General features: G+C 34.1%; 1 protein-coding gene across 1 annotated transcript in view; it reads right to left on the bottom strand.

Annotated features, from left to right (window-relative positions):
- tup (LIM1_Isl and LIM2_Isl domain-containing protein tup) overlaps nucleotides 1-21,769 on the bottom strand; it is a 111,336-nt gene that overhangs the window by 12,651 nt on the left and 76,916 nt on the right. Inside the window, exons 3-4 of the mRNA XM_074142855.1 lie at nucleotides 17,133-17,410; nucleotides 1,895-2,184 (exon numbers count right to left, since the gene is read on the bottom strand). Coding sequence (XP_073998956.1) covers nucleotides 1,895-2,184; nucleotides 17,133-17,410 — 568 coding nt within the window. The remainder of the gene's footprint in view (nucleotides 1-1,894; nucleotides 2,185-17,132; nucleotides 17,411-21,769) is intronic.

Genomic DNA, 21,769 nt, shown 5'->3' with positions numbered 1-21,769 from the left:
TATTATTTTATCCGTAGGTACGCTGTTGCTACGGTAACAAAATAAACAGCGTGGCGCTCAACATATTTCATATTATTATATTTATTTATTTCATTTTCGTTCCCTTTTTGATACACCCCGTCTCCACTGTAGCTGGCCGCGGACAGGGGCCTGTAAATAGGTAAAAATTTCACAGATTAAATGCGCCCGATGGAGGTTTAAGAAATTACCACGAGAAAAGAACTGTTAGATGGATTGCTCAGCCCTTGATGCAAATAATTTGGATAGATGAAAAATAGAAGATATTAGATGTTCTTAATATACGAGGGTCGTTTGAAAAGTCCGTGCAAAAATAAAAACTACTTAATTTTTTGGGGTAAACCTTTTTTATTTTTCAACATAGTCTCCTTTTAGGCTTATACACTTCGTCCAACGCTGCTCTAGTTTGTTGATCCCTTCCGAATAATAGGATTTGTCCAAGTCTGAAAAATAGCCATTCGTTTCTGCAATCACCTCCTCGTTTGAATAAAATCTTTTTCCCGCCAGCCATTTCTTCATATTGGGGAACAAATAGTAGTCCGAGGGAGCCAAGTCTGGAGAATAGGGGGGATGTGAAACGAGTTGGAACCCTATTTCCATTAATTTTGCGACCACAACTGCTGAGGTGTGAGCTGGTGCGTTGTCGTGATGGAAAAGGACTTTTTTGTGGGCCAATCGTGGGCGTTTTTCTTACAGCTCGGTTTTCAAACGGTCCAATAACGATGAATAATATGCACCTGTAATAGTTTTACCCTTTTCCAGATAGTCGATCAGGATTATTCCTTGCGAATCCCAAAAGACAGTCGCCATAATCTTTCCGGCCGAAGGAACGGTCTTCGCCTTTTTTGGCGCAGATTCCCCCTTGGTAACCCATTGTTTAGATTGTTCTTTGGTCTCAGGAGTGTAGTGATGTATCCATGTTTCATCCACAGTGACGAAACGACGCTTAAAGTCCTGCGGATTCTTCTGGAACAGCTGCAAACCGTCCTTGCAACACTTCACACGATTTCGTTTTTGGTCAAGCGTGAGCAATCGCGGCACCCATCTTGCGGATAGCTTTGTCATGTCCAAAAGTTGATGCAAAATATTATGTGCCCACAGCACTAGCAATCTCACGCACCTTCACTCTTCTGTAATCCATCTGTAATCCATCACCATATCATGGATTTCTGAGGCGTTTTGCCTTTCATAAAGTAGTGTTTAATCAACACACGAAATTCTTTTTCGTCCATTTTTTGAAAATCACGACTTCCTCGATTCAAACGAATGCCAAACACAAAGAAATAGACCGATCTGGCTGTAACTTGGTGTGTGTTCTTCCAAGAGATGCTACTAACTAAACATAACCTCGATACGCGCCAGTAGTGCTATCTCTCTGACTTTGCACGGACTTTTCAAACGACCCTCGTATATTATTCTGAACTAGAGGACCTAGTAAGTAACAGCCACACTAGAGAAAGAAAGGAATGTAAGTTATATTATAAATTACGTAATCAATATAAATGATTTTAGAGATATATTTAGCAGGGATGGTTTTAGAAAGAAAATTACAAGCTGAATTTCTTCTGCTGCAAATAAAAACGTGGAACTACAATGGAAATAAGTTCAGTAAAAAGCTGAAGCTCAGCAACCATTTAGTGCGTTTAGACAATATTGCCACTACAAACTAGTCTTTAAATCAATTTAATGCAATTCCCAATGTTAAATCATTGTTCAGATTCAAAACTGGCATATTGTTTTCTTCATAGTGTATTAAATACTTATGCCCTGTTATACTTTTACTTTATATCTTGTACAATAATGTTTTTTATGTCAATGTTATTAATTTACATTATTTTTTCAATATATATATATTATATATATTTTTTAAATTTACCTTTTCCTGTTGCATCTGTTGTTTCATGGCGATTGCTCTTTTCTTATCTTTACAGCGTTTATTTTGAAACCAAACCCTAATGACGCGCGGCGATAGTCCAGTCATTTCCACTAGTTGCTCTTTCATCAGGGCATCCGGCCTGGGATTCGCTGAATAGCAGGTCCTTAGCGTGTGCAATTGTTTTTCATTTAGCACGGTACGTACTCGCGTTGGTTTTCCATCCGAGCTGACTTTACCCGAACCTCTTACGCTGCCTTCTCGGCATTTATTAGAGCCGCTCTCACTGGAATCTGTAAAAAAAAAAAAAAATGAAAAAAGAAAAAGATGTCTAAGATGGCTTTACACAAAGACACATTTTTTTAAATGGTTTTCTTTTCTTCTGAAGAGTTTCTGCAGAAAAATAGGCAGTGGGACCTGCTGTAATACATTGTTATTTGTAACATACATTGTTATGTGATTGATTATACTGCCAACCAGTAGCACCACTAACACTATCTGTATAGTCGGGAAGTGTGGTTTAAATTCAGAACCCTACATACAGGGCCGGATTTTCCTATAGGCTAACTAGGCTTCAGCCTAGGGCCTCAAGATCAAGAGGGGCCTACATTCAAATTGTTAGCAAAATTAAAATTACACTATTCTAAAAACATAACCTATTATATTATATTAACATTTAACATATTAATATTCAGGGTGAATCAGTATACCTCCGATTATAAAAATAGTACTTGTTTAAAATATTTCCTAAAATTTTCTCAAATATTTCAGAGAGATCAGAAGTAAATTTTTAAAGTGCAATTTGTGACCTTTGACTTCCTTATTTAAAGACAATCTACTTTAAAAATTGACTACTGGTCCATCTAAAAGAGTTAAACTACTTGATAAACTAACACTGTTGAGTGCTCGTGAACACGTTTTCTTGCAAAAACAAACGAACGTAATTTCTTGTACGAAGATAAAAGGAATCCTGGAAAATGATGTACCGTTTGAAAGCCCATTAAGCAAGGAAACTTTTACTAAAAAGTGCCAGCACCTAGGTCTGATAATGATCACGTAAGGGCCTAATGAGTTTTCTTCTAAAATTTCGATTACTTTTATTTTTCCAGCATTCGGAAGAAGATTGAGGCTGTTTGGAGAATAACTTATGCTTCGAAATGGTATCAATTTTTAGAAAATTTATCTGTCTTTCTAACCGTGTCATCAGAATCGAATTCGGACTAAAACATCTCTGAGTAATAACATTTTTATTGGAAAAAAGTAATGATTTTAGAAAAAAAAAGTGACGTCACTCAAGAACAGTGGAAAATATAAAGTTGGCCAATACGTCATTGAACTCCACTTCAGATGTGCTACACACAGTAGGCCTATGGACATTAGTTAGTGGTTCACCCTGTATGTCACAGTAGTGACGTATTTTATTATTTCTCATGTAATTTACAAACTTAAAAATGGGTGGTGAAAGAGCCTCATAAGTGGAATAGCCTGCGGCCTCTTTTCATCTAAATCCGGCCATGCCTACATACACAAATTTTTTTCGCAAAAATGTTTCAGATAAAGGTGATTATTTATTATATAAAATGATAGTAATAGAGAAGGGATTAGTTCAGTGGTTAGAATATGGTCCTGGGTTCGAATCCAGCTGCTGGCCCCTTAGATTTTCTCTTCCTAGGAGCTACAGAACAGCTCACTGTCTCCGGTGATGGACAGTGTTTACAGTAACGAGAGAACACTGTCCGGAGGCCAACGGGCGCCAATGACTTCAGTGCTTTGACGCGCCTTAAAAAAAAAAACACATTCTCAGGGTAATAATCGTGGAAGTTGCTACAAATTATTAGAAAATCTATTCGATAAAGTTACTTTTGCTGGCATGCTTCAAACAGGAATTTTCGCTAAAGCTTTATAGAGTCTCTTCATATCTTGCAAACAGTACATTGTTTTGAAGTAACACTTAAGATCAAGAAATGGGTAAACTGCAGCCTGCGGGCCAACTCTGGCCCAGTGAAAGGTTCAATCCGGCCTGTCAAATATTTTATAGTAATAATTAAAAATAGCAATTACAACTTGCAAATTTGGCATGCGCCAAATCCTAACGACCGACAGCTGTGCAGCGTAAAGTCTTCTCTTTCGATAGCAGCGTCTCACGTGTTTCTAGAGAAATCTGTCTGACCGGAACCGTCGTTTGTGTAATAGGTGTTAGTTTCGTTTTACCGAAAACATGATACTACACATGTAGTAGAGCAACGAATTGTCGTGAAATTTCAAATGATACTTGGTAAAACCGCTACTGAAACTTATCTTTTATTAAAAGAAGTTTATGGCGATGAATGTTAATCACGTGCGCGAGTTTTTGAGTGGTGGTTCAACGGTTTCCAAGATGGCCGAGAAGACGTCGGAGATAATGACCCGCCCGGGTCGCTCTTCCACGTCCAAAACGGATGAAACTATCGATTATAATTAATCAACATTACTACCGTGAGGTACTTGCTTAACTCCGTGAAAGAGTAAGGATGAAACGACCCGATTTGTTGGAAGAACAAGTCATGGGTTCTCCATCAAGACAATGCGCCAGCTCACACTGCATTGTCTTTCATGACGTTACTGCTATTCTCGAAGTTGTAACTCACAAATTCTTTTTAAACTCTGAACGTTTGTGTTATATTGCATTCTTTTCAGTTAAAGTTTTAAAAAGACTCTCTCTCAGAAACGTCTATAGTCGCATTTACAGGAAAATTGTTGTAGATTTAGGTGTTTCTAATCGCTATTTAAAGTTTAATAAACATCATAGGAGACGTTTGTTCGAATATGACAAAATACGGGAAGATCTATTAGGTAAAATGGCGCCTCCGGCAACCTGAATTCATTCCTAGAAGGAAAAACACGATAAAAAAGTTAATTTGGATTATGTTAATATGAGTATCAAATATGGTTTTTGAAATTTAGAGTTTTTTTTTTTTTTTCAAAAAAAGGTACAATTTAGAATTGTTAAGGAATGATAATCTTGAAAATTATCTTTACTATCTATTTAATGTCGAGCCTCCCATAAAGGACACTCTCACTAGCGGCCACCTCCATTTACGCACAGTTTTTGGATTTCCCCGTTTTACCCCTATACACTTTCTATAAAAAGAAACCTCCGTCTAACGGACACTCTACATAACAACCGCGGACATTGATTTTGGGGAACGGATTAAATTTTTCACCTCCCACCAACGACGCGGTGATCAAAATAATTATCCCCACTCAAGTTTTTGTTTTTTTCTGGTTTTTCCTAAAGTTTCCTATATAAGCTCCATACATCTTGTACCATTTTAATCATTTTTCAATATTAATTTGGTCGAACAATATTATTTTTTCCGATATGTCTCCCAAACGAAAGTGGTTAACTCTAGAAGAGAAAATAAATGTGTTGGAAGATTTTGTAAAAACCAAATCGAGCCATCGTCAACTTGCCGAAAGGTTTGTTCTATTTTTCTAAGAAATTCAATTATTCTGTGTTGCATAATTTCTAACAAAGAAGTTAATTATGTACAATTAGGTTTGTAGTTGGAAAAACGCAGATTACCAATATTTTGAAGGACCGGGATGGTATTCTGCGCGTTGAAAAAACAAAACGGCTTGCAAAACAAAATTAGTGATTATTTTTACAATGTTGAGGAGTGATACAGTAAAAGTGCGTCTGTCCATTAAGTTTAGCAAAAATTTACCGTCCATAAAGTAATGAAAAAAGATAAATGTGGATAAAAAATGCAATGTACATTTATATTGCTATTTGTATTTATGATTTTTTTGATGATAATTTTCAGAGAAATGTTTTAAATAAAATATTATTTTTTAGTATGATGATAATTTTACCATAAATTATTATTGTTATAAATAAATGTGTTGATTATTATAAAAATTATTAATTAAGTCAATAATATGTAGTTTTTTGATAAATTTTTTGGATAATTAAGAAAAATTTGATGCATATCATATAGCTAAATAATTATGCAATTATCTACGTTTTTAAATCTATTAATGGTAAACAATTTTTAAATAGATTTTTGGAAAAAAAACCATATTTTTTCATTATGAAACTTGGCTACCTCCTTCTAACGGCCACCTCCAAATAGCGGCCACTTTGCTTTCCCCCGTCAGTGACCGTTATTGAGAGGTTCGACTGTATATATGTATATTTTTTTTTTTATAGCGTATTTTGATTTTATGGATGTTTCTCGCTGGTATGAGGGTTGAAATAGAACGTCATGCTGTCTCCCAGTGTCAGTTTGATTATACTGGATAGTTAACCGTCAACCGGCACCCACTCGTTAAGTTTGTAAGCCTGTAGTATAGTGTAGTAGCTCTTGGAATCAATTATTCCCTAAATCCAACCCTCTGAACTTAAAGTAAGAGGGTGAATTTTCAAACTCTCTCTCAACCATTCTCACCCACACCCTAGGACCGGAGCCTTAAGTACAATTCTGCACGAGCTGTCTTATCGTGGCAATTGTATTCTAAGGCACGTCTTCCAGTTATGGCTCACTAATCCCAGCTGAGAGATAGAAGCCTCACGTTTAGTGTATGGGCAACACAATCTAGAGCCTTCATGGCAGCATAAAAAGAAATCTAAAGACTATAGATTCAGTAAATACTTGCAAAGCACCGCGATTAGATTTAGTATTTTGTAAATATTTATTTTTTCAACTTTCTCGCAATTAAGATATCGTTTAATTGAAAATTAATAATGATGCCACAATACAAATCTTCAAAGGAGTTCCTTGACAGGAAAGAATCTCTTAAACAATTTCTAATTTCAATTACTAAAGCAGTGATTCTCAAGCTTTTTTTTTTGTCGTGGCACACTTTTAACCATTTCAAAATTTGGCGGTACACTAATAATAAGAAGATAAATTTAAAAGTATTTTACTTATTCGTAAGACACTGTGTAAAATAAAAAATATGTACTACAAAAACAACAGTATATGTTCATTAAGGGATTAATTACAAGTTAATAATAAGAATACTTTTAATGAGAAATTTGAGCTTGATGTTTTTTTATAATTTCATTTATATTTGGTCGTATATATGATAATGCTACTCTCATATCGTCTTCTACATTTAATATATATAGGGTGTTCATTTTAAGAGGGCTTAAATGCATTTCATGCTTAAACGGTTAATCTGAGCAAAAAATGGTAGAGGAAAAATTTGTTGCCCGTCAACTCTAGTTTCAGAATATGTGACTTGATTTTAGATTGCTGCCCGCATACGCGGCTGACGTGCGACCAAAAGTGAGGGTTTGCCCCCCCCCATTTTCATATACACAATTTTAAAGAGTATAAAAAGTTATAAAAGAAACCAGACACCGCAGTTCGATATCTTCAAAATTTAAGATGCTAGGCCATTTCAAAATCTGACATTTATTACTCACATTTAAATTTTTTTAACTTGTTATCAAAGAGAAAGAAGAGCACGCGATAGGTCATTTTTATGTATTTTTTCATCCCCTTTCTACTGAAAATATTGCCAAGGCAGTAAAGCTAGTATTTTTCTTAATATCGGGAAATAAGTCGTTTTCAATAAGCAATAATCAAATTTTAAGAGCTTTAGATGTTCTCAAGCATACACAAAATGGGTAAAAATTAATTTTACATCTGTTACAAACAAGAAGGTTTAATAGTTTTTAGGTAATTTTGGGAGAGTTGCGTTTAATTACCAAAAAATATTGGAAACCTCCTGCCACATATTTAAGTGATCAATATCTTTCATGTAAAGGATCAAACTTATTCCTTAATTTACCAAGTAATGCACTTTACTCAACTTGTAAAGCTTGTACTGTGCCTTCAAAGATGCCTCCTCTGATACAGAGTGCAGTTTATAACCTCCTGGCTAACCTGGCTTGCGAGCCAGAAGAGGCACCTTTCATTTTTGGTCGCGCGTCTCCGCGTATGCGGGCAGAAATCTAAAATCAAGTCACATATTCTGAAACTAGAGGTGACGGGCAACAAATTTTTCCTCTACCATTTTTTTTACTCAGATCAACCGTTTAAGCATGAAATGCATTTGAGCCGTCTTAAAATGAACACCCTGTATAATTTTTATTGTATGCATTTCTAAAATTTGGCGGTACATTTCAAAACTTTCCGCAGCACAGTGGTTGAGAATTCACTGAAACTAAGCTATTGCGACCGCTCTTGTTTAATTTTAAAAAATTGCATTTTTACTGAAAACCCAAGACTTGAGGAAGAACTGTAATGTATGAATAGTGGTTCTAAATCTTAATAGAATTACAGGAACACAGTTCATTTGTTATTTATCTTGCAGAAGTACAAAATTGTAAATTACTATTTACGATGTAACGAGAATTATCGTTGAATAAATGAGTAGAAAATAAAAAATGTTGCGTGTTGGATTGTTATATTTACATTAAATGTTTTATCGTGTTACTATAATCAAAAGATTCATTGAAAACAAATTAATATTTGTAATAAACAAAACAATATTTGTTTAATATGGAACTTGATGCTTTTCCTCAAATTTCTGGAATGTTTGGTCGAACAAACGGCTATGTTATTCGTTTTTCCTGCTCAAAGTTTTCGAGTTAATTCATTAGTTTAATTTGACTTATGTCAAAAAAAAAAAAAACCTAATTCAATCACAGAATTTATTTTTGTTTTCTTCGACTATCTTTCAAGTGACTTATTTTAAATTTATTTCGATTCCCAAACACATGTGCTGGTTCTTCAATTTCTTCGACCACTGGACTGCCAGCCCTCTCTTTTAGAGACTTCCATAATTTACGAAGAATTAGCTTATTTTCGTGAAAAATTATCCCAATTGTGTGTTCGTCTAGTTTAATTACGAAATCAAAGATGTATATAGATTGAAAATGGTCAACTAAAGCAAGGAACGCTCCTAAGCAATGGCTTTGAAGAAGAGACATGGCAAATCCTGGAAAACTGTTCAAGGAATTAAACATGCTAAAAGACTAATACCACAGTGCTGTTTAAAATCAGGACCAAGGGGATCCTGAAGTTACTTTGCGAATGAGATTATTTTGAAGCCAGGCTTTCTTACTGGACAAGTTAGGTTCAAAGTAAATACCTCCTCAGGATAAGGTTCAGGAATCTCTGTGCAAATTCTAACAGGAGAAGGAAATTGCTTCTTATAACCTCTTTGGTTGCGTTGATATCTTAAGGTAGTTGAGGTAGTTGGCTCTCGGCTGCCAGAGTGAGTATCTCACGCAAAGACTAGTGGTAAAAGTTTTGGGGCCTTGCATGGTAAGAAAGATTTACCTACTAGATTAACTAGGGGATAATCTCTTTGGCTGTGGTGCTTTGGGAATTAGAACCCATCCTTTTGTCTTAAGATACAAGAACCTAAATCTGTGAGTCGCGAGAATGCTTTCGCTGCGAGACCTGTTATCGCTTTTAACAATCTTTTAACGAAGCTGAACAAAAAGAAGTTCATTGGAGGGGATACGACAAGCTGGGAACACATATTGATTGTCTAAATTAAGTTTTTGATTTGAGTTTTTAATAATAAAAGATCTGAACCCTAGCAAATAATAATAATAATTCTAAAATTATAAATAATTAAACAAAATAAATAAAAAAAAAGATTTAAATAACAAACGCCATGGGTGGTAGGAAATGAAACTAAATACTCGAAACATAGACAACTGTCATGGGCAAGCTGTACAAACAGAGAGCTGGCAGTTCACACAGAGCATCTTAGGCGGCGACACACGTACGCACATAACAGAACGCACCCCTTCCGTAACCAACGATTGTGTGCACAAGTCGTACTGAACAAATCTCTGACGGGAATTCACACTATTAACAAAGCATAGATCTGTCATAAACAGGCGTATTATTTTTTCCAAAACATTCTAGAAAAATGTTTGATGTAATTTTAGTTGTATTCTTGCTCAATATTTAAATATGACCAATAGGCAATAAAATAGCCTTAATTATTGGGTAATATTGCCTGACAACAACAACAACAACAAATATAAATACAAATACTTGAAAGATTTTAATCAATATGTGATAAGATTTGAAATGTTTATCAAATTCTAGATAAATTGAAGACACAATCAAAGGCAAATGCCGACGATACAATCTTTATTTATTTGTATTGCACGCACAATTACAGATAAAGCCTTGTGGTTTCAAGATATGTAATTTTCTTGAACAAATATTGATAGAGTGATTTAAACATACAGACAAAATGGCTGATAAGAAAAAACACTCATGGTGTAACCCAATTAGGAAATAGTTACCCCATCATGTTAAATTAAATTTATTGTTCAAGTCCTACTTAAAGGTATTCTTGAAATCCTACTTAAAATAGCCGCAGTTAAATTAATGTTTCTATTTAAAGCAATTCTGGTTAAGTTCAAGTCATACTTAAAGGAAACTCAGTTAAATTCCAGTTCTATTTAAAGTAACGCTAGTTGAAGACAAGTCCCACTTAAAAAATTCTTAGTTAAATTCAAGCCTTACTTAAAGCGGTTCCAGTTAAATTCAAGTCTTACTTAAAGAAACTCCAGTTAAATTCAAGTCTTACTTAAAGCGATTCCAGTTAAATTCAAGTCTTACTTAAAGCAACTCCAGTTAAATTCAAGTCTTACTTAAAGCAACTCCAGTTAAATTCAAGTCTTACTTAAAGCGATTCCAGTTATAATAATAATAAAATGTTTTTATTGTCCAAATAATACAATAGTTTTTACTTTATATAAACATTGGAGTACCAGAACCAGTTCTTTTCCTCTGACAAAAATAAGTTAAACTTCTTCATACTTAAAAAAATTTTTCTTTTTATATTTTGGGAAAAAGGACAAAAAACCCAATACAAAAAAATCAAAATAATATAAAATCAAAAATACTTAAAACCAAAAATAATTATAGTCTAATAAATAAATTAAAGAATACTTTTGAATACAGTTTACAGCAAAATGTTTTTAATCCTTTTATGTTTATACACAGTCTGCGTGTCGTACTGACCAATAGTATTAATGAGGCGGTTTTCATGCCCCTCAACTTCATCAATAAATTTTTGAGTTTGGCCGCGCAACACATCGCTAATATACATTAGATCTGTGCGCTCATGTAATATTCTCAATGGCGTATACCTCGGCGCATTTAAGGCAAACCTCAAAAATTTATTTTGCACCCTCTGCAGTTTTAGTATGTTTGTTTTACAAATAAAACTCCAAGATGGAGCTGCATAGAGCAACATTGGCCGAACAATGATCAAGTAAATGAGCAATTTATTGCTAACGCTGAGTTTAGACTCTCTGTTTTACAAGGGAAACAGTGATACTATTAGAGATTTACTTTTTTGGCAAACAATTCCAGTTAAATTCAAGTCTTACTTAGAGCGATTCCAGTTAAATTCAAGTCTTACTTAAAGCAACTCCAGTTAAATTCAACTCTAACTTAAAGCAATTCCTGTTAATTTCAAGTGTTACTTAAAGCAAATTCAGTGTTAAGTAGAACAACCATAGTTAAATTCAAGTCCTACTCAAACCAATTCTAGTTATTCCCACTTGGAGAAACTTTAGTTATATCAATTCGTAATGAATTCCTTATCACACCATCACAACGTTGTTATCAACTGCAGTGTTTTTACTTTTTTAATACATCCAGGTTACTTTCTACGTTCTATCGAAACGTAATTAGTTTAATTGTAGCCGATAATACGAAAGGGACACTGTCCACCCTTAGCATACTAATATTACAAGCAATTTGCATATAAGACTTTTAGAATGGTGGAGGGGGATTTAATATTTTAGTAATGAACAAGGGCCAGTAAGGGTTTCATGTAGGGTGTTATGTCCAGCCTTATATTCTTTGTTTATAAGGGACATTGTGTATTTTAGTCTCTGGTATTAAGCGTTGATCTTTGTAAAGCCTTGTTTAGTAGATTAAGTGCCTAGTAAAATTTTGTTATTTAAACATAATATAGATTGCATAAAGACATTCCATAGCTCATCCATTACTATGATTGGGACTTAACATACTTTCTTAATATCATCAAAATATTCACAACTTAGGTGTTTGCCAAGCGTGAACACTGTTTATACGCTGTAATTAAGGCCTATTTTAATAGGCAACTCTTAGTCAATTACATCACTTGGGCTTTATTTAAATTTTGTGAAGTAAAACTAAGTTTACAATAGAATATCTTCCAAGTGAATCCATTATAACTTTTGTAATTATGGATACTTTAATATAGGCATTTTTATGCTATGATATATGTATACCTTGGTTATATTTAAGTATTGACCTTATTTAAGGTATTGACTTTAAATTGAAGGTGATTCAATGACATCACCTTGCTAGAGGTCATTTATTTCTCGCTTAGTATCTTCTTTTTTTTTTTAATGTGTACATTTTTTTTGTTCCACCATTTTAAGTTTTGAAGGTCAATCCTTGCCATTGGACAATATTCCATTAGCAGTAATTTCGGGACTCTTATCATGACAAAATTCTTTTGTAACATTTACCTGCCACCAAAAATATAATATATGCATATGCATGTGTTTTGGATCAAATTTTATTGCCATCATTCAGTAAAATGTACGGCTCTACCACTTATTGTAATATAATATATATTTTGCTATGCATTTATTAAAATATTGGCTTATCGCTTATATTGCCGGATTCCCGGGCTGATATACCTCCACTATCCTAACCTGATTTCATTAGTGATCAACATTATTTCAGATGAGCTAGCCTTAGACTTTAACCATTGAGTTCAATTCTCTCTACAACCTCATCCAAATCGCATTCTTGTAGCTAAGAGAATGTCTCTAGCACATCTCGCTGCCGATTGATTTTCTCGAGATCTCACTGGCCAGCATCGCCTCAACGTTTCTTGTAGTGATTCCACCGAGCACCATTCTACTACATTCTGCTTTTCAACTGACCACAAAAGAAAAATGTATGGAAGACTATATAATTGAATCCAGGACTGTACAGGCACATTATGTATTTATACTTTAATATATTATTTTATAAATGCATAATATGGATTTCATTATTACTTTTTTTTGCACGGTTTTTGGGTAAAATATTTAGAGTTCTTTGCATCTTACACGATTTTTTGAAAGTTGTGGAACATATCCCCAAATTTACCATGGTCCCAAGTATTTTTTACACGATTTTTCTTTTGCACGGTTTTCTAAGGAACGCATCTACCATGTAAAAAAAGAGTTGGGTATATTAGATCGTTCTATCACATTTGCGTACAAAATATTTAATTCATACAATTCCCACGTCCTTAACGCAGGCTATAAAACGCCGGTGGCCATCCGATTATCTCAACACATAACGACGATCTCTTAGGATCGTTGCTGTCTAAGCGAAACGATCATCGTCTTTCATCCCTGGACTAATCATTTACTCTACTCCATGTCTCGGAGTGCACTTTTGTGGGTATACATGCTAGAACTATGTATTTGTACAAAAGGTACGGGACAACTAAGGAGCATGATAGGACCTAAAAATCTAATCTAAGCACACCCAACAAATTAACCTTCTTCAAAACTTTTCTTAAACCCATCTGGACTTGCGGATCAGAACTAAGGGGTTCAACTAAACCCTCCAATATCTCCCGCATCCAATCCTTCCAATCAAAAGTCCTTCGCTGCATTGTTAATGCTCCCTATTAGGACACTAACCTAACGCTTCATAAAGATCTAAATATCCCCTTTGCCACCGAATCTATCCATTAACGATTCCTCAATTTCCACAGAAGCCTATTCCTGCCAATCACCAATTCAACTCTCTCAAACTTTTTCCTCATCAACCCATCCTCATAATCCACCACGATGTCTAAAACAACGTTGACGTCGTAATCTTCTATCCTGGATAATTCCATTCACTAAAATTCCCGATTTTGTCAGCACTGGCTGATTGCTCACTTACTGTGTCCCTAAGGTTGCGTCTTGCATCAGCAATGACGGGCAGCTTTCGCATCATGTATTATAGTTTACACTTTGCCCAAACTTTCGCCTCATTTATAAATTCGTATGAGTCATTACTCCTAATTATAGAAATGCCATTAATTTTGAAAATCTGCTCATAGTTCGAGATAAAACTAATTTAAGCTTTTGTGGAGAATAGTCTTAAAATATGTTAAGTATCCACTTTGCAGCTTAGTATGAATTTGAAAAATGTTTACTAATATTTGTATTATCTTATTTTAATTATTACAATATTATTTAATTAACATTCATTTGATTTACTTTACTTTATTAGTGGCATATCAGCTATTGATTATGACATATTATTTTACTGTTGCTACTTAGTATTAATAATTGTAAGCATCATTGATGCAATTGTGTATATACATATAATACAGGATATAGTATGTATTTCAAATTATATTCACTTTATATTTCTATTATTGTACTCTTTCTTATTCTGATTATAGTTCTTTTTCAATTAAATGTGAATTCTAGTGTAATATTAATATAGGTATATTATAAACGGTTTTTTATTGTATTCTGTTTTGTAAATTCTTGTATATTTATTGCAAAAAACTTCATGTTTTTGTAAAGCAATAATACTCAAAAAATAAATATAAATATTCATAGTAAAATCAAAGAATATTATGAACAGAAAGTCGAATAGTTAGCATAATTTAGAATGGTAAAAATCAAATTATAGGTATTGCTTGATGGAACCTTTATAATTTGAAAGATAATTAAATTGTATTATATGCGAAACATCTCATAAAATAATTTTTAAACGGTTCAGAAATAATAGTTCTAAATAAAACAAAAGATGTATGTAGAATGAGCGTTATTTAAACGAACTGTAGTAGAAATGTGGAACTGTTAGGTTTGCTTACAGACATCAGCACTCTAGCTGCAAGCTTGATTACAACTGTGAAGTATCGATCAATACGTAGCGACTTATACAGGTGCTGATGATATAGTCCACACGAACAGCCCATAGTCTTGCCAGAGGAGATTTTAGTGAGCTAACTGCAGAGCCAGGACTGCAGTATATTGTCACACGTATAGTTAGAAATAATTGTGACTACAGATTCACACTTTGTGACATTAGGATTTTTTATTTTTTTATTTTGTTTATTCAAATATTACCGATTCTGGATAAACAAGGCTGATTATTCCTTTGCTATAATTATATTCTTAAGTGGGGATAATAATAATCAAAACAGATAGTATTCCCAGGGAGCAACGATACTTCTAAAAGAAAACTTGATAGAAGGTTGTTATTTGCGCTGCCAAATTTCACTCCACTTTACATTTTTCACTTGGAGACTGGCTTTGAACCCATCTTCTTTCACTTGTAAAGTTAGACAGCCGATATGTGTATAAAATTGCTACATCCCCTTGTTATTTCCGCGTGTGATTGCGAAGGAAGTCGTCAGATTGGGCATATCATGTTGCAGTTGGCTGCACAGACTTCAGTTACACTGATTTGGCCACGAAGAAACCGTACGATCTTCATGTGGGATTCAAATCAGTGATTTCTCAAAGGAAAATTTTGTCTTAAGACAGATTGAAAGGGTACCGAAGCTTCCCACCGGCACACTATCTACAAGCTATTTAATCACTGGGTTAGAAGCGTAGATCTGACTCGCTGATCTTCAACCACCAACCCTACAATCTCCAAGACTACCAGCAGAGTACACTCTGCAATTCAGAAAGATACGCTCCATTCCATTATTGCTTCATACCGTCTATCAGTTTTTGGGAAAAGATTCATCTCATTTGATTGTTAACTCTGTCTAACGAACGGCCCAGATTGGTCTCTCCTTGTCAGATAAGTGGTCGCTGCTACAATCAATCTAAACTATAACTAAACAAGTAGAAATTTAGACGAACTGTGTTCCAATTCGGTATTATTCCGTTGTATTTTACCTTACATTACCCAAAAGAAGGCTACCCTTTGTGTATATTTTAGCTTTGACCTCAAATCTAGATAACGGTAACTAAAGAAGTAGAAATCTACACGAACTGGATAACAATTCCGTATTATTCCGTTGTATTTTACCTTACATTACCCAAAGGAAGGCTACCCTTTGTGTATATTTTAGCTTTGGCCTCAAAACTAGATAATTGGGACTAAACTAGTAGAAATTTAGACGAACTGGGTCCCAATTCGGTACTTTTCCATTGTATTTTACCTTACATTACCCAAAAGAAGGCTACCCTTTGTGTATACTTTAGCTTTGGCCTCAAAACTAGAAAACTTGGACTAAACAAGTAGAAATCTACACGAACTGGATCCCAATTCGGTATTTTTCCGTTGTATTTTACCTTACATTTCCCAAAAGAAGGCTTATGATCGATACTGGATCTAATTGATCGTTGAAGTCAACGATTCGTGAAAAATACGGTCATTACGTCAGTTAAAAGTAGTATTCTTACATTTGTTCATTCCAGTAAACGAGCTAGATTGGCTAGATGAACCAATGATGTTTTTGGAAACATGGACAAGGTAGGACGTCATGTGGGTGATCCATACCTTATGTTTACCCTAATTTTTATTATTTTTTTCTTAATAAATCTTTTTGTATAATATTTTTTGTAAAGGAATGACTTTTTTAATGCTACAACAGTACAAATGTGTTACATTAGTCACTTTAATAACACAATTATATACGAATATACAAAGCATGGTGTTGTATATTGGTACCCTAATGACTCTTATGGCCACAGGACATTAACTGAGATTGGCTAATGGATTGTTAAATATTTTGTTTTTTCTACATTACTGGAAGACTACTTTTAAGACTGAACAAAATAGTTTAGGAAAAATGGGTAAAATAAAATGAGTGTTTAGTCCGGCTTCATCAATGTTCCTCAAACTGGTTGAGTTTATTAGTTAGTGGAGATTTAGTTAGTGAGCTCACACTGCTCTTGACTACTGTAATGGACATATATTTTGTGTGAGTCCATATTCACCGTCTGTGAGAGCCAGTAATTGTGAGTTTAGTCCAACTCCTGCAGTGTTCCTCAAACTGTATGAGTTTATAAGTTAGTGGAGATTCAGTTAGTGAGCTCACACTGCTCTGGACTACTGTAATGGACATATATTTTGTGTGAGTCCATATTCACTGTCTGTGAGGGCCAGTAATTGAGAGTTTAGTTCATCTCCAGCAATGTTCCTCAAGCTGGATGAGTTTATAAGTTAGTGGAGATTCAGTTAGTGAGCTCACACTGCTCTGGACTATACAGTATTGTATTGTATTACATGCTTATTTTATTAGTTACCTGAATTAGAGCCTTCGTTGTGCAGTAAACTGTTATTATTCGAAATATTCGCATTATTATTATTATTTTCGCCATTAGTCGCCTTCTCTAGCACTTCGTGATCTTCCTTGCAAAATAGTCCATCTTCTCTTAACGCGAACTCATCGCCAGGAATAAGTTGCCTTTCACAAGCTGAACACCTGAAGCATTCTATATGGTAGATTTTGGTTTTCGCTCGCATTACAAAATCGTCTTTACGAAAACTTAGCGAACATTTATCGCATTTCGTTCCAAATAATCTGAAATCAGAAACAGAAAACAAACAAAGAAATATTTAGGCAGTTCAAAAAATTATTTATATTTTTAAAATAATAAATGCGTTTAAAAATATATTAATAAATTTACATCATAACTTGAATTAAACTGTGTACTGATGTTAAAGCAGTACTTGATGTTATATTAAAGGCAAGATGTATTTATTTGGCAGTGGTTTACCAAAAATACAGAATTAAAATACTGTTTACTACAGTCTTTAGAAAGATACAGCAATTTTGTGTGGCCATTGTGAGGTTATAAAGGAAGCAGTACTGTTATAATAAAACAAGTAAATGCGTGCTATGAAGGATAAAATAAGCTATATTTTCCAGCATTATAAATAAAAACAGTTTGCCATTTTACAGAACTTCGTATATCTTCCAATGAAACTGTGTTGTCTCTCCAGAATGAGGAAAAAGTAAAAAGGATATGTCGGATAGTGGCGATTGTACTTTCACCTCCATAGGATCGCAATGTACACTTGTACCAGCTTCTTTTAATAAATCCAGCTGATTAGCGCTTCCACAAATGACATTAGATGTGAAGTAGATTCACTAGCCAAAATGGTTTTAATTTCTAAACCCAATGATATGAGCGTGAGATCTAAAAGATGCCTTACAAAGGATTGCATTTCCAACATTAATAACATTTTTCTTTTTTTTCCTTATTTCTGCTTATCTAAAAGCATTTCTAAATCTAGGTGTATCAGAATCAAGCCGGGATTGCATCTGTAGATGAACTAAAGCAGAGAATAATAGATGCCTGTAACTCGATTAAATTCGAACCTATTTCTTTGGCAGTAAGGGACAATTGGCAGGAAAGAGCATGTCTATGCATCTCTAATGGTGGAGGTCAGTTCGAGCATGATCTGTAATATTAATGAGGAGTAAAATTTAGAATAAAATAGTACTTTTCTTCTTATTCAGTCAAAAAACCGTTTTGATAATATCATTTTGAAATTTCTTATAAGAATCATGTTTTCATTCATAACTTGTAAAATATCGCTCACAGAAAAAAACCGTTCGAGTAAATTTTTCTTAAAAAAAAATAGAGGAATCTATTTCTTAAATAAAAACCACATCTCCCCATTTGAAAAAATGAAGTTGGTGCCTGTATCTCGCTTCTGGAAGCACCGAACAAAATTTACAAATTAAATTTGGATTTCTAACAAAAAACTAAGGGAACACGTATTTTTTAGTTTTTGTCTAGCTATCTTAGTTTCCGAGAAAAAGTCGTTATCCATATAGCTTGGGGACACCCTGTAATATATCCAACGATGACCATTATAAGTTGGCTAACACAGAATACCGATGAAGTGAATTCGTATGATACCTTTTTCTATCATAAGATCAGCCATTTGCTAGGTCATCGACCATCAAACAAAGAAGAATTTTTTTGGGACAAATTGTTTACGAGTCGGTTGAAATGTTAGGAAATTTTGGAATGGAATTTGGTGTAACGAGATTTGGCTCAGTCTAGAAGAAGAAGAAGAAGAAGAAGAAGAAGAAAAAAATATGGATTTTTAGGACAGTTGAGATAGTCTAATTGCTGTCTTAGAAAGGTGCGTAGTCTTTTCGAACGGAGGGATTGGATGCGGTTAAGATTTAAGCGTTTAGCTGTACCGTACAGTTCAAGTCCTTCTATCGAGCTAAACTCCTCAAAAGCTGTTTTATTTGAGTGTAATATCAAAATAACATTTAGTAAAAAGTCCATGTTTGAGGTATGAGGAAAACTATGAGAATTACAGTAAAAGTGAAACAATTTTACTGTTAAAATAAATAAAAATTTTTTGTTGCTATAAATCCTGTTATTTGAAGCCAAAATTCTAAAAAACTATATACAGTGTGTATACATATATGTGAATGTACTTGATATTAGCTTTTGTAGATTGTACGGGTGGTCCTCACTCTACGGTTATGTCTGGCTGCCTATTACTTTTAACTAAGAGTTCCAACAAGCTTTGAAAGTATTCCAGATATGACAGAGTACATCTGTTCTAAGCAGACACGAGACAACTTCTTCAATTCAAAACCCAGCGTTGTGTGCGGCCGAGAGATATTTTTGGTTCTCTCAAGCTCTTAAAAAAAACACAAAATATTGTGTAAACACTAACACAATTTTCTTTTAAACCACTTAATTATTACAGTTATATTCTTATAAATATAATAACGGCAGCGCATAATTTCTTGAATTAAAATGTTTTTCTTTTATAATGGAGACAGCTATTATCACAAATAATATAAGCACAATTGCTGTAACCAAAAAATGAAAAATTATGATTTCATTTTAATAAAAACGTATCCAGGGGTCACTTAATCATATGAAAACAATGTGTAAAAGAAAGACTGCATGAAAGCGGTCGAATATGAAGATACACAGGGTGATCCATTTAAAACGCACCAATCGATAATAACATTTTAGGAAAGAGGAATTTCGAACTATATTTTTTTTTGGTCTAGTTTTCAAATTTTCCACCCCCGATGCTGTATCTTTATATTTGGCGGAGTTACGGCCAAAAACCTGATTAGGGTTTCATAAGGACCACTGATTTTGACAATGATTATGAAAACTACATAAAAAACTGTGAAAAATGACGTTGACCCCGTTTTGATATCCCTAATATTTGTCGAGATATTTAAGATCAAATTTACAATTTTATCTATTCGTCAACGGTTTTCAATATTAATTTTCCACCCAGAAATACACGCGTTTTGGGAGGTCCTCTGACTGCAAAAAATGTTATTTGTGACGTAAAGTAAAAAAATAATAATAATTGAAGATTTTAAAACATGTAGTGTAATGTAATGGTTGTGGGTTAATCAGGATAAATTTGTTTTATCATCAAATAAAAGCAATCATCACATTATTTTAATGCACCCAGTACGCAAGCCTTCTTGACCTATGATTACGGTAAGAATATCTTGCCAAGGATGGGCGGGTGTTGGTCTAGTGGTCAAGAGCGTGGCTTTGTAAGTGGGAGATCCTCAGTTCGAATACCGCGTATGCATTCATTCTTATTACTTAAAAAACCATAATACTTTTATAATAAAGTGTAGTCTTATATATTTTAACGATTCATTCAGTTAAGTTAAGTTGAAAATACGTTAAGTTTCACTCAATTAAATATGGATATGGAAATGGTGAGCTTTCGGTCTAGATTTGTCCTTTCGGATTACCGCTTTTGTCAATATTTAGTAATCCAACTTAACGTCCTAATTGGTAGTTATTAGGTGTCGTGGACGGAGGCGACTAGCAAACATACTTTACTGTAAAATTTCTTTTATTAACCATTAAATAAAATACAAGGCCTAAGACCGGCGGGAATCAAACCCAGTACCACAATACATATTAGCTTCGCAGGTCTCGCCTCTAACCGCTCGGCTACCGCTCTAACCGTGGCTCCCGCTTTTGTCAATATTTTAAGTCCTTTTTCTTTAAAAGTGGAGGACTCATAGCATAAAAAAGATCTACAACTTTTGATTTGTGAAATTTTGTTTCCCTTTCTAATGGACGACCTTCCCAGAATTGTAACTTTTGAAGTCATCAATCGCAATCGTGTGATGGGTTTATTCAGTGGCACAAATTAGATCGCAATCATTGTTATGACATTCAATTTTTGAAAAGGCAACATTGAGAATAGAGAGCATAGTTCTCTACTTGGCTGTTTAACGTAAAGAATGATAATGGTGAGAAGGCGCCACGGTATAGCCGAGCGGTTAGAGGCGAGACCCTGTAAAGTTAATATGTATTGTGATAGTGGGTTCGATTCTCGGTCTAGAGGCCTTGGATTTTATTTAATATTTAATATGAGAACTTTACAGTAAAGTGTGTTCGCTAGTCGCCTCCGTCCACGACATCTGATTTGGTAGTTGGACGTAAAGACTGCCTAATAAAATAGGCATTACTTTACTTTTACTGTAGTCCTCGTGAATGCGGTCTACTTCGAATTCTAACTCGTATATTCCAGGTACCATAGTGAGATTTCGACTTGTTTAGTGAAAAGTATCAAAACACTTCAGATCTAATTAAAATTAAATGAATTGTTATGGTTGTCTAAGATTAGGGATGAGTTACTTTTTATTAAAAAAAATTAATTAATTATTATTTTCTATTGGTTCGTAAGGTTGAGCTGTATTCTGTCTGAACCTGTCGGGTGAGACCACAAACTTTTCATTTCAGCGTAAAACATGTGGTTAGAACGCAAGGCAATAATAAAGGCAAAGTACAAACATGTGCTGAGCCCTAAAATGTTGCCCTAGTGTGACAACTATAATTCTATTGTAATTTAATTGTAATAAATGCCTAGCAATTTTTAATCAATTAAAAAAAATTTAAACGCACAA

This window comes from Rhodnius prolixus, unplaced genomic scaffold (assembly GCF_049639745.1).
Source record: "Rhodnius prolixus isolate KJV_2025 unplaced genomic scaffold, Rpr scaffold_12, whole genome shotgun sequence".
Classification (NCBI taxonomy): Eukaryota; Metazoa; Arthropoda; class Insecta; order Hemiptera; family Reduviidae; genus Rhodnius; species Rhodnius prolixus.
Note: the sequence above shows the minus strand (reverse complement) of the source record. Positions and strands in the feature narration are given on the sequence as shown.